The sequence below is a fragment of the Pinus tabuliformis genome, chromosome 4_2 (genome assembly GCF_031772625.1).
Source record: "Pinus tabuliformis cultivar Carrire ecotype Pingquan chromosome 4_2, CPIR1, whole genome shotgun sequence".
NCBI lineage: Eukaryota > Viridiplantae > Streptophyta > Pinopsida > Pinales > Pinaceae > Pinus > Pinus tabuliformis.
The window spans coordinates 567,447,742-567,463,157 of record NC_142304.1 but is presented as its reverse complement, the minus strand read 5'-3'; the positions used below and the strand labels follow the sequence as shown (position 1 = coordinate 567,463,157).

General features: G+C 41.2%; 1 protein-coding gene across 2 annotated transcripts in view; it reads right to left on the bottom strand.

Moving 5' to 3' along the window:
• GC6 (golgin Putative 6) overlaps positions 1 to 15,416 on the bottom strand; it is a 398,621-nt gene that overhangs the window by 102,700 nt on the left and 280,505 nt on the right. For both annotated transcript variants that reach the window (XM_089423919.1, XM_089423920.1), the window contains exons 15-16: positions 12,299 to 12,408; positions 12,017 to 12,065 (exon numbers count right to left, since the gene is read on the bottom strand). In XM_089423919.1, coding sequence (XP_089280045.1) covers positions 12,017 to 12,065; positions 12,299 to 12,408 — 159 coding nt within the window. The remainder of the gene's footprint in view (positions 1 to 12,016; positions 12,066 to 12,298; positions 12,409 to 15,416) is intronic.

Genomic DNA, 15,416 nt, shown 5'->3' with positions numbered 1-15,416 from the left:
TGTCCCCAAGCAACTTCAGTGTTGGATGCTCAAGTATGCGCTCATCCTCCCAAGTAGCATCCTCATCTGGCAAGGTCCTCCAATGCACCAAAAATCAATTGTCCTCAAGCAATGCATGAGCAAGCATCCTCTCTAACTCCTGCTCCCCATAATCACTGCAAAATGTGTCAAGATTCCAAATGTGCCCCTAGATCATGCCTGACCTCTACATTGTCCTGATATGAAAGAATCCTTCAATACCAGGATCCCAGGACATCCTGTCCAACATGAAGCTCCCCTCGCTCCACTCATTATCCTGCTCGGTGCAAGTACCAGAAGTCCCCTGCTCCATCAGTGACTCCCTAAATCCCAATGGAAGATTTGTATGATCTCCCCCTGTAGTAGCTAGTGCATCGCTAAAGGTTATTGAGTTGTGAAGAGTTCTGATGCCCTAGTTCCCTGCTAGTCCTAGAGTGGTGCCACCATGCTGACGTTGCGCTATTCTGACTATGACATACTCCCCATCATGCGCAGACAGTATCCTCCCCTCTTGAGGCCTACTGGCGAAAAATTTGTGAGAGTCAAGCTCATTTTGCTCGAGCATTTCCATGATGCCAATATCTACCCCTCCACTGCTAATCTCAACTTTGAGCAATAACAGGACAAGTCTGCCTCGCCATGCAGTGGAGGTTTTAGTGATCCCCCATGTGTCAAACCCAAAGTGAACTAAATCATCCGATGCCATGACCCTGCTCATCACAAAGTGGAGTGATTTGCCCGCTAACCAGATCCCCAGATTCCCCAAACATATGGAGAGGTCATAACTCCCACTCCTCACAATATGTCACTGCGTAACATCGTTACTAGCTACAACACATATGACCCTCATCTTCGATCCCTGTATGTATTCTTTGGGTGGATCCCAAGTATAAGGAGTAGGTCTCATGCCTGTGAACCTACCCTGCTCCTGCTAGACCACGCAATGAAATCCGCTATCCCAACTCTTGATGATACACCTTGACACTACTCGAAGTTTGGGTACCCTCCTGTAGACGAAGTCTACCATCCACCGTCCCTCAAGTATGAGCTTAGGGGTGGAATATATGCTACCTCGGCTATCAACCATGCCATCGCTAAGCATGTATCCGACAACTTGTGCAGCTACCAAGGGTCTCAACTGAAGAGTCTCCTCTCGACTCATGGCACGCGGTGTCTCATCCAACTATCTAGTGTGAGCCCCCTATACCCTGCTGCCTGAATGGAGAGTGTCAAGAGGAAACAACCAAACACTTTGTGACTGTAAGCAACACTAGAGGATGATGGGCGAGAATATCCCAAACGGTATGATCAAAATTCTGTCAGAATGCCCAAGAGTGATCCTACAGACGACACTCTCTTCGCCTCAGATCTACTGATAACTCCTTCAAAGCCCTGTCTCCGTTAAGCATGGTGTCCCCAGATGCTCAACAATGTCCTCATCGATACTAGGTCAGTTTCATCCAACGGTACACCTAATGCCACTGTCCATATGCCTCGTTGGACGCAATTCTCCAAGAGCCCGATGTGTCGCACCATGCGTCACTGCACACCACCAAGCAACACCGCATTCTTGTGTTATACCCACGGCTATGGTTATGCCATCCTGTACCGTCCTATGTCCTGCTTGTGTCACTACACCAGTCACTTCCCGCATGTACTCAATGAAATGTGAGGCACTCCCCCATGCGTCTCCATGCCCATCTGCAGACTAATGCTCCATGCTAGATGCTCCTACCCATCCCCGAATAAGATGGCCTAAAGTTGTGTCCCTATGCGTCGACCCACACCCAACTGGTATCATCAACTCCATCATCGCATCATCATACCCTCCAGTGAATGGATCTTCACTCCAAATCCTCCTTGAGGGATCCATGAAGTGAATCTCCCTATGTGTCAGCAGTGATGCTACCCCTGGGCAGCTCCTCTACGTCCTTTGTGCCCCACACAAAAGTGAAGAATCCCCAACTCTGTACAAGGCGCCATCTGGTGGCCTTCCAATGCCACCTCCTCCGAGAAACCCTTGCCAAAGTGTGTTGATTACCCCGTGATTCTATGTACAAACGTCGTACCAAGTCAACCCAAGAAGTTTGTCCATAAACTGGTTCGCGACTGGTGCTGACTGAAACTCTCATAACAAAGATGCACGCTCGACTGCTAGGTCAACTCTACTCTCTAGGTCATAGTCAACTGGTATACATGGGAAATTGAAGCGAACAAAGTTCCTTCTAAAGATTAATTACTCCAAAAGACTTGGAATATAAATATATCCATGAGGATACAAATATTATATTATATGTATGAATAAGAATAAGAATGATAATGATTTACAATGAGAATGAGAGGCTTGCTTATATATCAGACAAGTGTCTCTTCATGAAGAGTCATGTCTCATTTAGACATGCCTCTTCAACCTAATTACTAGTTGACTAATAATTATTTATGCTTATTATCATTTACATTATTTTACATTATTTATATATATTTATTCGTTACATTGCCTCCTTCCTCAAAAAGCTTTGTCCTCAAAGCTTGTCAATGAAAAAAAGCTTGATCTCTTTTTCGGCTTCGAACGTCTTTCTCTCTCGAAATAGCCATCCTCGTCGATCAAGTTGATATGATCTTCTTAGTCACAAACAGAATTGTCACACTGAGAAGGGATCAAACCATCCGAGATTAATCTTCTGTATAGCATTTTGATCACTAGAATTCTATAACGATTTGTTAGCATAAGACTAGATTGATGTTATGTCATTATTCTCTGAAAAATTAGTTTGTTGTCTCTGGTCTGAATTTTGTTTTTTCTTTTACTTTTTTTTCATCTTCTTTTTTTAATTTATTTACTTATATTTTTTTTCGGTTAATTTTTTTTATGGCCAAAGGCCTAGAAAAACGGAGAAAATGAGAAACTCCCAAATTCTGAGCAAAATGCTTCAATTGTACGGCAACAAGGTTGACGAATTTCAATAGCCAAGGCCTGGATAGGAGAACGAGCTATGTGCACTGGTTAAGCAACCTAGGACCGAACTGCTTTGATACCAAATGAAGCAAACAAAGTTCCTTCTACAGATTAATTACTCCAAAAGATTTGGAATATAAATATATCCATGAGCATACAAATATTATATTATATTTATGAATAAGAATAAGAATGATAATGATTTACAATGAGAATGAGAGGCTTGCTTATATATCAGGCGAATGTCTCTTCATGAAGAGTCATGTCTCATTTAGACATGCCTCTTCAACCTAATTACTAGTTGACTAATAATTATTTATGCTTATTATCATTTACATTATTTTACATAATTTATATAGATTTTATTCATTACAGAAACGATAGGTGGTCCCTCCCGGATCCCAATGTCAGTTGGGGCTTCCAGCATCCCCAGTGCCTGGAAACTCTTGTTGAGCTCCACTTGGGTCCACTACCACCTACATAGCCCACTCCATCGGGTACCAACTCAGAATCTCTCGCCACTCAACCCTAAGAGAGGGATCAAATGCACGAACTCCTGCACATGGAACAACCCCAGCATGCGAGTGTTGCACCTTGTGCAACTCAGGTCGTCTCATTTTGCTATCTTGGTCAATACATATAATCTGACTAAGTAGCTTTATCTCCCTCTGTCCAATGGGCCAAGGTACCCTAACAATGCTGCCAACCCCGTCTATGGATGCCCGAAGAGGGTTGCTCTCATGTTCCAACGTGCACTCAAGCTACACCAGTAGGGAATCCAACTGCTCCCCAATGTGAGTCAATTTGGCCGTGGACCCAGCACAAACCGCTCTCACGCCCTCCAGCTCCTCGTTCTGCTGCATAATCGCCTCTGGCACTAACGCAACCTTCCTTTTTAATGATAGAAGGTTAGCCTAAAACTGATGGAACTTTCGTGGGCATCTATCACCTGTAAACTCGATCACGGCTCCAAATACCTCAACAACTGTTAGCATCTCGTCCATCAGTGGACCCCCCTCAACAAATGGCTCTATGCGAGTAGGCTCTATCCTCTCTACCAAGGTGTCAACTGGGGCTATCAATGAGCTCTCTATTAAAGATGACTCATGTGCTACACCAGGTATATCAATGTGCTCCTCACCATCATGTGGGCTCTCAACATCATGCTCAACCTCCTCCTCAGGCTCTTGATATTTAAAGCCAGGTCTCCACCAGCAAAAGCACCCCCTAGTCTCGCCCTCTAACCGTCTCTATCTTGTCTACTCCTTTTCAGGAGATCTGGTGCCCTAATCTGCTCGACTTGCCCTACACGATGTAGATGGCTGCACCCCCATGGCCTACTCATCTCTAACGTCTCTGTTGTAAGGGTGAGGATGGGTTTGGTCTGTCACCCTCCTCAACTGGGCCAACCTCTTATCGTCCCAATGAATTCTACCCCAGAATTTTTGCATACTGGATTTCCCTTGAGCCATGGGTTTGTCTCCCGTTTCACCCGTCATTGTGTACTCTATTGATTTTGGGTAGCATCAGATGTGCTCTAGCTCTGAAATTTGGTGGAGGGGGTAGAACACATGAGATCTCCAGAACCCAGAAATCGTTCAGAGAATTCCACCCGAATGAGGAGTTATTAAAATAATTAATATTTTTTATGTGTTCCTAAGTCTAAACTGAGGAAAATAAAAATATTAATGTGTATTAATAAAAATATGGGTGAGAAGGTTCTAAGTGACGAGGATCAAGCCAGTTCTAATCTTAACCATTGATTAGGGACTTAATCTCGACCGTTGATTCATCAACAGGAAAAGTATACGAGGAGGCTTGAGGGTTAGTTAGAGACACCAAGAGAGATCAGTCAGTTCAATTTTTCCGGGTGAGGTTCGTTGAGCAAATCAAGCAAGTGATCAGTTGCAGTAAACTGTGAGGGGCAATTCGACAAGGGATTTTCATCTAATCCCGAAGAATACATAGCAGAGAGGCAGCGCAGTGCCGGCAGAGACAATGCAAGCCCTAGAAGGGCTGACGCAGAGGATGCAGAGGGCTAACGCAGACAATGCAGAAGCCGTAGAAGCTGACGCTGGGCCTCAGAGGCAGCGCTGGGGAGATTTTGTGGGGCAAACTGGGAACAGATCAGCAGATTCTGAGTCGGCACAAGGTGACACAACTCCTGGAGTGACGCAGTTCAAGAGCAGTGCTTGGACCAGCTTTCGCTGTCCAGTATCGGGAACATTTGGAGTTGTTGTGGGGTTTGATCATCCATTGGCTGATTTACCAGAATATCTATCTCCAGATAAAGGTACTACTGCCGAGGAAATTCTCTATTGGATGAACCATTTCTAGCACCCTAGTTGTATTCACGAAAATTGATTAATAATACAAACCCTCTATATGTTGCACCAGTTTTCCCGAATTGGGTTTTTCCAGGGACGATTGTCCAAAAATAACAGTGTCCCTTGTGTTATTCTCTCAGTTTATTTCAGTTCATTATTTGTATATTTGTGTAGGTTGCAATAGTGTTTACATCGATGTTTATGTAATTAAATAACTTGTTAATGCAAAGAAGAAGTAGGAGATTGTAAACTAGTAATTACAGTGGGGGTTGTTGATGTGTTAGATTAAGAAATTTTCACATACTCATACCCAAAGCTTACATGATCTTCTGGCTAATTTCCCACAGCTCGGCCAGGATCATGTTCTGATACCATTATAATGTTCCACAAGTACAAAGAGAACACACCATCAATAAATGTAACCACAGGAATCCCAAAAATGACTACAAAACCCTGGTCTTTCTTCCTTTGCCAAAATTGCAGAGATACAAAGAGTAATACAATAGAGCTTTCTCCCTCAAGAGTCCAACCTTCCAACCTCTGAAAATGACTAAGAAAATACATAATATAGGCAAGCTAACATCTTTCCTTGCCTCTAGGGGTCGAGCTCATCCTTCTAGGAGCTGTTTCAACCAATTCTAAACTGAGCACTAAAAACTAGGCAGTCAAAACAACTTGCCTCTATAAGCTAGGAAACCAATTCATTCATTTAATGTTTGCTATTTCATGAATGAATCTTCTAGAATAGGTAAATAAGTGTCATGTCAACATGAAAATACATTAATTACATCAAAGAGGATGAAAAATCCCATCACAAGTCAAAACTGATCAAAGCTGGGCGAATTCCTGAGCTGTAGATGAAAAATTGGCAAACTTTCCCAACGGGTCGCACCCTCTTCCTGAATGGGTCGTGCTACTTTGGAGCTGATTTTGAGGTACTTCCAGGGGTCCAAATGACGCAAAAGTGGGCTTGTTGAAAAGGTCTGGATGTCTACTTTCCAACCCAAGTGGAATTTCTGAATTTGGTGGTCATTTTCCCCTCCAAAATTGCAATCTCCCAAGACTGCTTCCTGTGTGTCAAAAAGGTGGCAGAAAGTCATTTTTTGCTTGTTTTTTGACTTTCTGGAGGCCCAAAACTTGGTGAAATTTCTTGGCAATGGCTGAGCAAGTGTAACTTTCCATGACAAATCCAGAAATGCTGAGTTTTCCCAAAATGGAGTTGCCCAACGAAAGGGTCGCGCGCGGCGCGCTGAGTTTTCCCAAAATGGAGGAACGAAAACCTGTTTTTGGCACAAAAAATTCACAATTGACAAAAGTTTCTCCAAATTCCTTGAAATTTGGGCTGGAAGTCCCCAATAAAGTACCATGCTCAGTCAAAGAGGCTTTGGCCAAAATTTGGAGTGGATCGGGCCTTTTCCGTCGTTTTAGTGCCTTGGCCAACCTCCTTGGATCTGGCGATTGCAATTTTGACATTTCTCTAAAACCATGACACCTGTGCAAAAAGTGAAGGAGGTTTTTCTTCTTTGGCATGTTATGGACAAAAACCTCTCTCAGTTTTCCAAAATTCATCTTTTATTGCTCTGGAACATCATTTGAGTGCGACTTGTCCCGATGTGTGAAACAAGGAATTTTGTCGAAATGGAGCGAAATGAAGGGGATAGGGGGCTTCTAAATTCTTGGGGAAATTTTTGGGAGTGGGGAGGGATGTTAGGAAGCAGGGGAAAGTGGAATCTCGGAGATTGAGTGAGGAGAAGGGGTCCAAAAGGGCAAAACACAGGCCAAACCTAGAAAATTGCCAGGTTGTAACTAAAAACTAGGGTTTGTGCAAAAATGAGGATTTTGGGGGATCTCAGTGATGGGAAGCATTTGATAAGGTATATGAAGGATAGGGGAAGGTGTATGAACATCTGGATACAAGTTTTGCCGATGATTTGACCGTCCAAGAGAAATTACCTTCAAAACCCTAGGAGAGGGAAATGACCTTACCTAAGCGCAACTGAAGCATGAACAAGATGTACAATGACTCATTAGACACTGAGATGATAATGACAACCCTATGAATGATGATAGACTCAGCTGAATGATGACATGGACTGACATTTGGACAACTTTAGAAGGAATGAAAGCAAACCCTAGACCTAATGCCTAGTGACCAAATTTTGCTTGAAGACTCACTGAAATGACAAAATTTGACCTTGACACTTTAAAATCACTTTGTAAGAGCATATTTGATCACTGGAGGAAGGCTGAAAGACTGACACTAACACTACCAATGTGTTGCATGTGCGTGGATTGGGGATGAACTTACTCTCTGTATCCCAATTACAAAACAAGGGCTATGATGTTTCCTTCATTGGGAAGAAAGTATATGTCAAACATCCGAGTTGGAAGAAGAAGGCCCAAATTGGAGTTAAAAGTAACAGACTATATAAGTTACAGCTAGAATCTCCAATGGCACTGATAGGCAACAGTGGGGAAAAAGATTTGATTGAACTATGGCACAGGAGAATGGGTCACTTAAACCATGGAGCTCTAAGAATTCTCAAAAGAATCGTCACAGGATTTCCAAAATTAAGTACCAAACGAGACGATGTATGCAGAGGGTGCGCACTAGGCAAGTACACCAAAGCGGCTTATTCCAGAAGTAACAATAGGGCTAAGAGTGTTCTAAGATTGCTACACTTAGATATCTGCCGACCCATGTCCACAAAAGCTTTTAGTGGTGCCGATAACTTCGTCACCTTCATTGATGACCATTCCAGGAAGACTTGGATCTACTTTCTAAAAACCAACGATGAGGTTTTTGATCAATTCAAAGAGTTTAAGGCTCTGGTTGAGAATCTGACAGGGAAGAGGATAAAAGTGTTGAGCTCAGACAATGGTGGAGAATACATTGATAGGGACTTCACTGATTTCTACGCAAGGCAAAGCATCATAAGAGAATGGACAACTCCATATAATCGGCGCAGAATCAACTAGCAGAGAGGAAGAACAGGTCTATTGTTGAAGCAGCAAGGGCAATATTGTATGATCAGGATATGCCCAAATTTCTGTGGGCAGAAGCATGCAGCGCAACAGTATATGTCCAGAACAGGACTCCTCACAGGGCATTAGGTAAGATTACTCCGGAGAGTGTCTTCACTGGCAAGAAGCCTGAGGTGAGTCATTTCAGAATATTTGGAAGTTTGGAATACTGCCATGTACCCAAAGAAAAGAGGAAGAAGTTGGATCAAACTGCAGAAAAATGATATCTTGTGGGGTATAGCAAGAATGCTAAGGCATATAGACTCTATCTTCTGGGAAATAGGAAGATCATAGTACGATGAGATGTAAAGTTCATGGAGGCTAGAGCTTTTAGGGAATCCCAAGAAATGCCTTACGAAGAGTAGTCAAAGGATGATCCATTGGTCCAGCCACTTCGACCAGTAGAAACCAACACCAGTATTTCTCCAAAAGACAAGAATCCAGAAGTATCACATCAGGGGGAACTCAACAGGAGGAGCAAATAGATCTACCCACTACCAGTGGAAGAACGAGCTGGGAACTTCGATAGATACTACGGGATGCAAAGAATTTCGTTGGAGCTCCTAGGAACAAGAAAAGGGAGCGTAGGAAACCAGATAGATACCAAGCCTTAGTGGTTCAGGTTGGAGAACCCTCTAGTTTTCAGGAGGTCGTTCAGCATCAAGTATGTGTAGATGCTATGGTGGAGAAATACAATTCCATAATGGTCAATGATGTCTGGGAAGTGGTACCTAGGCCTCAAGACAGGTCAGTTGTAGGTTCGAGATGGATCTACAAGGCCAAATATGTTGTAGATGGCAATGGGAAAAATACAAAGCCAAATTTGTAGCTAAGGGGCATGCTTAGAAGGAAGGGATGGACTACGAAGAAACCTTCGCCTCAATAGCCAGGTATACTTCTATTAGATCCATGATATCCCTTATAGCACAAATGGGGTAGGAGATTTACCAAATGCACGTTAATACTGCATTCTTGAACGGGGTGATAGAAGAAGAAGTATACATTGAACAACCAGAGGGTTTTGAGACACATGAGAAGAAATCTCATGTATGGAGGTTGAAGAAAGCCTTGTATGGGCTTCAACAAACGTCTAGAGCATGGTATAGTCGAATTGATGGTTACTTGCAGAAGATGGGATTCGTCAAGAGTGACGCAGATCCCAACCTCTACTATTTGATTGTAGAGAATGAGCATCTAATTCTGGTGTTATATGTGGATGAATCTTTCCTAAGAGGTTCATCCAGGCTCATCAAAGATTGCAAGGAAAACCTAGCTACATAATTTGACATGAACGATTTGGGACAGATGCATTATTTTATGGGGTTGGAAGTTTAGCAGCAAAAGGATGGAATTTTCCTTGGACAAGGGAGATATGCTCCAGAAATTTTGAAAGGGTTCATAACGCAGGACTGTAGACCAATGGCTACTCCAATGATTACCAACTGGATAAAGATTGATGCATCTAAAGATAAAGAAGTCGATCCCACCTTGTACAAGCAGCTCATAAGGTCCCTAATGTATCTAGTCAATACCAGGTGAGACATTTGTTACATTGTCAACACCCTCAGTCAATTCATGGTGGAACCAAAGAGGGTGCATTGGGCAGCAGCCAAGCATGTTCTCAAATATATACGAGGAACAGTCGAGCATGGATTAATGTACACCCGAAGCAATGACATCAGGCTGAGTGGGTTCACTGACGTAGATTGGGCTGAAAGTTTAGTAGATCGGAAAAGTACCACTGGGTACTGTTTCAACATTGGATTAGGAATGACCTCTTGGTGTAGTAGCAAACAAAAATTTGTAGCTCTGAGCTCAACTGAAGCTAAATATATGGCAACTAGCATAGCATCGTGTGAAGCCATATGGCTTAGGAAGTTGCTTATGAATCTATTTAGGAGAAGGATGGAAGAGACCAATATTTTGTGTGATAATCAGAGTTGCATCAAGCTATCTGAGAATCTAGTTTTTGATGATTGATCAAAGCACATTGACATCAAGTGTCATTTTATCAAAGACTATGTCCAGCGAGGGTTAGTATAGTTACAGTACACTTCGACAGGAGAACAGTTGGTAGACATTCTCACCAAGGCTCTAGGAAGAACAAAGTTTGTTTATTTCAGGGAGAAGATGGGGATGATTGAGAATCTGTTTCAGTAGCAGAAGCAGATAGTGCAGGGAGTTGCAGTGCAGCAATTAGCAGTGGCAGTGATATGGGCAACATCATGCAGCATATTGAAAGGGAGTTGCAGTACAGATGTAGCAGTGACAGTGGCAGTGTCATGGGAAGAAATACAGGTTGCAACAGCGCAGTGGATGAAGGGCAGCATGCCGAGCATCAGCAGTGCATAGGACTGATGCCATGGATCAGTGTGACAATTTTACTAGGAAGTATTGCTAGAGCACATTCCTCACTAAGAGGGAGTGCTGATTTTTTTGGGTAGCATCAGATGTGCTCTAACTCCGAAATTTTGTGTAGGGGCTAGAACACATGAGATCTCCAAGACACAAAAATCTTTTGGTGAAATTCCACCCGGATTGTATTTTATAAAAATAATTAATATTTTTAATGGGGTTCCTAAGTCTAAACTAAGGAAAATTAAAATATTAATAGGTATTAATGAAAATATGGGTGAGAAGCTTCTAAGAAACGAGGATCAAGTCTAATTTAATCTTAGCCGTTGATTAGAGATTAGATAACGGTCGTTGATATCTCAACAGAAAAAGTATAAAGGAAGACTTGAGAGTCATTTGGAGACACATCGGGAAAATACTCAGTAACCCGAGGGAAATCAATTATCAAGAAGTAAGAGTTCGATTTCAGAGGGAGAGTTGTGGGGTGAAGGAAGAGGAGGGCATCAACATCAATCAGAGACTGAGGAGGTGATGCAGTGCATCAGAGGGACAACTCCGAGAGGCAGCGTAGCAAGGGACACGACACTCACGCTGTCCTCACGCAAAGATGAGGCAGTGAAGGCTAGAGGTCTCTAGGTGTCAAAATTTATCCAAAAGGAGAAGGAAAATTATCTCACATTTCTCAGAGGTTTCTCTATGTTCTGCAAAATCATGTTGCTGAAGAATAATAAAGAAACCCTCACACACTGCACCGGTTTTCCCATATTGGGTCTTTCCAGGGACTGTTGTCCAAAAATCACTGTATTGATGTGATTGACTCTTGTGCTTGTATTTCACTGTTTTTTCCTCCATGCTATTATGTGACAACTGCAGTAGAATTTACTTTGATGTTTATTGAAGGGTTTTGTAAATAACTTATTGTGGAAAGTAGGAGAAATAAATCAGTTACTACAGTAGAATTTCATGTTAGAAATTTTCACAGAAGCATTGTAATTTCACTTATATACACATTATGAGTATGCTAGGCTGTTATGAACAAACGTCTTTGTGCATCTAAAATATTTTGAAAATCTCAAATTCAGGTTCATGTTCTTCATAATACATATGATTAATGGTAAAAAAACTATTCATCATTAAATAAATTATTCACACTTGAACGTATGACCAAAATGCAATGCATTCTAATAAACCAGAATGTTGCTATATGGCCTGTATCTACATGGTAATTTCTGCTAATAAGCCATTCTATTATCTATTACTTATATAACAATGATAATCTTCTATCAGTTTCAATAATAGAGATTTCCTCACTAGAAAATATTTTTGAAAACCCTACCTCAAGGTCATTTTGACCATTAGTTGAAACAAGAGCCTGAACAAGCATACTGCATAAAAGCAAATACTTCCATATTAGCTGATATTGTAAGGTTGTGATAATCAAAATGATAAAAAAATACCATGTAGAAATGAAGCTGAAAACTTCGTCATTATACATTTAATGAAACAACTGACCTTCTAAACTTGGCTTATAACATAAAAGTTGGTCTTAGAAAAATGAAGAATCATAAGAAACAAAAAAAATGTAAATGCAAGCAGAATGACAATGATAGAGAGCGACCTTCCAAAGGATATATGATTTCCATCTTCAGTAAAGTTTCCATCATGCAAATTTGGCTGTGGTAATGGAGTTATTGTGGATGCAAGCATGGTCTGTCCATCTGGATTACCCTGTTTCAAGTATCAACCATATAAACGATGCAATTCACATCAAACCAAACGAACATGTCGGTATCAGAAACAGGAGAGTAGTATTGTAAAGAGATCAGATGCCAAAAAGGTTATACAGTTCAAACAACTAGTTTAAAAAATGGAGGTTATGAATGGGAATATAATCATGGTCAGGCATACAATATAATAGCTTAGGAAAACAACAAATATGCTGAAGAATGCATGGGAAACTTAATGAAAAAAGCAAATCCGTTATCTCTTCAAAAAAGAAGTTATGCAGTTAGGTTCAATGTTATCAGAACCAGACTAGTCATCAAACCGATCGACCCAAAAATGTGAGCTGGACCAAAACCAGAAAAACACCAGAAAAGAACCTGACCAAAAAACCAGTTGACCAAAACTACTTAAAATATTCAAATTTTGCAAAAAAACATATACATTCATGTGCCTCCATATGCATCCAAATCATTATACAGAAATATGTAAAGTTTCTCATGTATATAGGAAGTAGGGTCCATAGGCAAATTACATACATGACTTCATGTCTGCTAAGATCAGTTAATACATGCAACTACAATCAGTCAAACTGCTGATGATCAGGATGGCATGCTGATCAGGTGCTGCTTCTTCTTGTCAAGTGCACTGCATGGGTAGTTGACCAGTATCAACACATATCACCAAAACAGTACCAAGTGCAATCCAGCTCTTGACCAAAAATATAGATATTAGAAACAAAGAGGCTCTAAATGGCCTCTACAGTCCAATAAAAATCATGCTACATCTAATACCTACATATCATCAAAATCGTGCAAATATTCAGATCTTCGTTTTCAATATCACCCTCTAAGCATTAAAATAAGCTAGAAAAAGGTTAACCTGCCAAATCAGTGATTTAACTTGAGTGAACGGTACATTTTTACCGGGGTCGTGATAGAAGAGTACAGCAATCAGCGCCACCAACATCAAGGTACATTAAGGGCTTGGTGCTCTGCATAAAATGCCAGTTCCATACCCTCATACATGACAGAATCCAATGGAAACATTGCAATCCCATGAATCTTCAAATTCTGAAAATTGTCAAGTCTGCTAAATTTTGAAAGGATCTAAAATTCTATTTTCTCCATATGAAATCCAATGACACTAAAACCCCTCTAAAACATCCCGAAACAATTAATGATAATGTTAAGATATAAGTAAAAAGGATTATGGTGACTGAAATGTAGAGGGGATGGTCTTTTAAATAGCATTAGCAGGGCCCTAGGTTTACATCTTATGCTTGCAAATAACCTAATTTATTGCTTTTTTAATTAGGTTTTCTTCGTCCCGGGCTGCACCATATGCAATTGTACAGAAGCAGCTGGTTATTTACTCAACCATCCTAAAATGGTCTAGAGCACCGTTTCGAAGTGGTTTTTCCTCCAAACCAGCCAGTTCCACCAGTTCCAATAATAACACTGGTTATGTTTGCTTCATAAATAGGTGTAACAATTCCCCATTGATGAAAAACATGTTCATGTATTACAAACAGTAAAGGTTAAATTGTAGCTTCTTGCCATAATTTCTCTTCTAGGTTTTGTGACTAAAGGACTAGCATATGTTTAGTACCAAATAAGGTTATATGTTGAATACATTGTTCATTAAATCATTGAATTTTGACTCATGGGAGAATCATCAATCCCCATGAGTCTTCCCTAGTCTGACCTGAATTGAGTACTCAGCTCATACAAAGTCATAGACTGTCCACTCGGCCAGACTTGCTGAGATTCACGAGTCTAAAGCCTAGACTCATGATTCTCACTCAGCAAGGACATGCATAGTCATTGTCGAAATTTGATGGGTTAAACATGGTCTGGAGGGAAATGAAAGGATAACAGTAAACATGCCTTTCTTAAATACATACCCCTTCCGCTATCACTCTCATGATTCCACATTGCATATATTGTATGTAGTAGCTGTAACTGTGAGCAGCAATTTCAATATTAGAATGACTGTGTGGAGGATGAGATCATCATTACAAGAGGTGTTTGAAGTAGTGAAGGAGGCTGTACTTTGACTGTGAGGATTAAAAGAGGCTGTTGTGTGTGTCACCCTTCATTTTGAGATGTGGTAACCTAGTATTAAATTTCTTCACTACCCTTTCAACTTTTAAACTTTGGACAGCAGTCTGGAAGGGTGCTTTCTGTTTAATATGTCATGTTGAGCTAGAGGTTTCTGATGGTGTACAATATTGATGATGCACAATCCCTTTGTTGAAGCACCCTAGGGATTGAGCAGGTAATCAGCTTCATTCAGACATTTGGGCATATTCAGAGTTCCCAATGCAGTTCATACTCCCCAAGGCAGTTCACAGTTCCCATGCATTGGTGAAAACAATTTTGAGCTATTCTTCATGCACTGGGACCTGTCATGCCATACCACGTTAAATATTCCTGAGTGCTCTCTCCCTTCATCACTTTGGAGCTGTCCTTTACTTGTTTTAAGGGCCCACCCAATTGTAGGACCTATCTTCTAGCCACTTTAGTATGGTTGGACACCATTTCCTTGGAGAGGGTCATTCCAATGATTTGTTGAGGTTGCTTGATATGAGGGCATTCATTCATCTTGGAGACCACACACTCATTAGAGCTGATTTAGAGGACGTCATCCACTTATAGAGGGCTATTTCATTGCTTCTTGAAAGACTCATGTGCCCAGATTAGAGGACCCTAGGGGATTTGCATTGCACTTCAAAGCAAGACTTTGACCTTACACATCTCACACAACCATGGAGCTGTTTTGGAGGAGCTACCCCATTTTAGGGTTTTATTTCATGATTTGAATGATGTTTTTGCCTTGGAGGCCTACACATCACCTTGGAGGAAACTTAAAGGGGTTGACTCGCACACTTTAAGGGGGGTGGTTCAACATCTATATATTTTGAGGGTCCTTTGGAGGCTAACACTGCATCTTAGACACTCAATCTTCCTTCTTCAAAAGAAACATCCTTCTCTTTGAATATTATAGTTGGA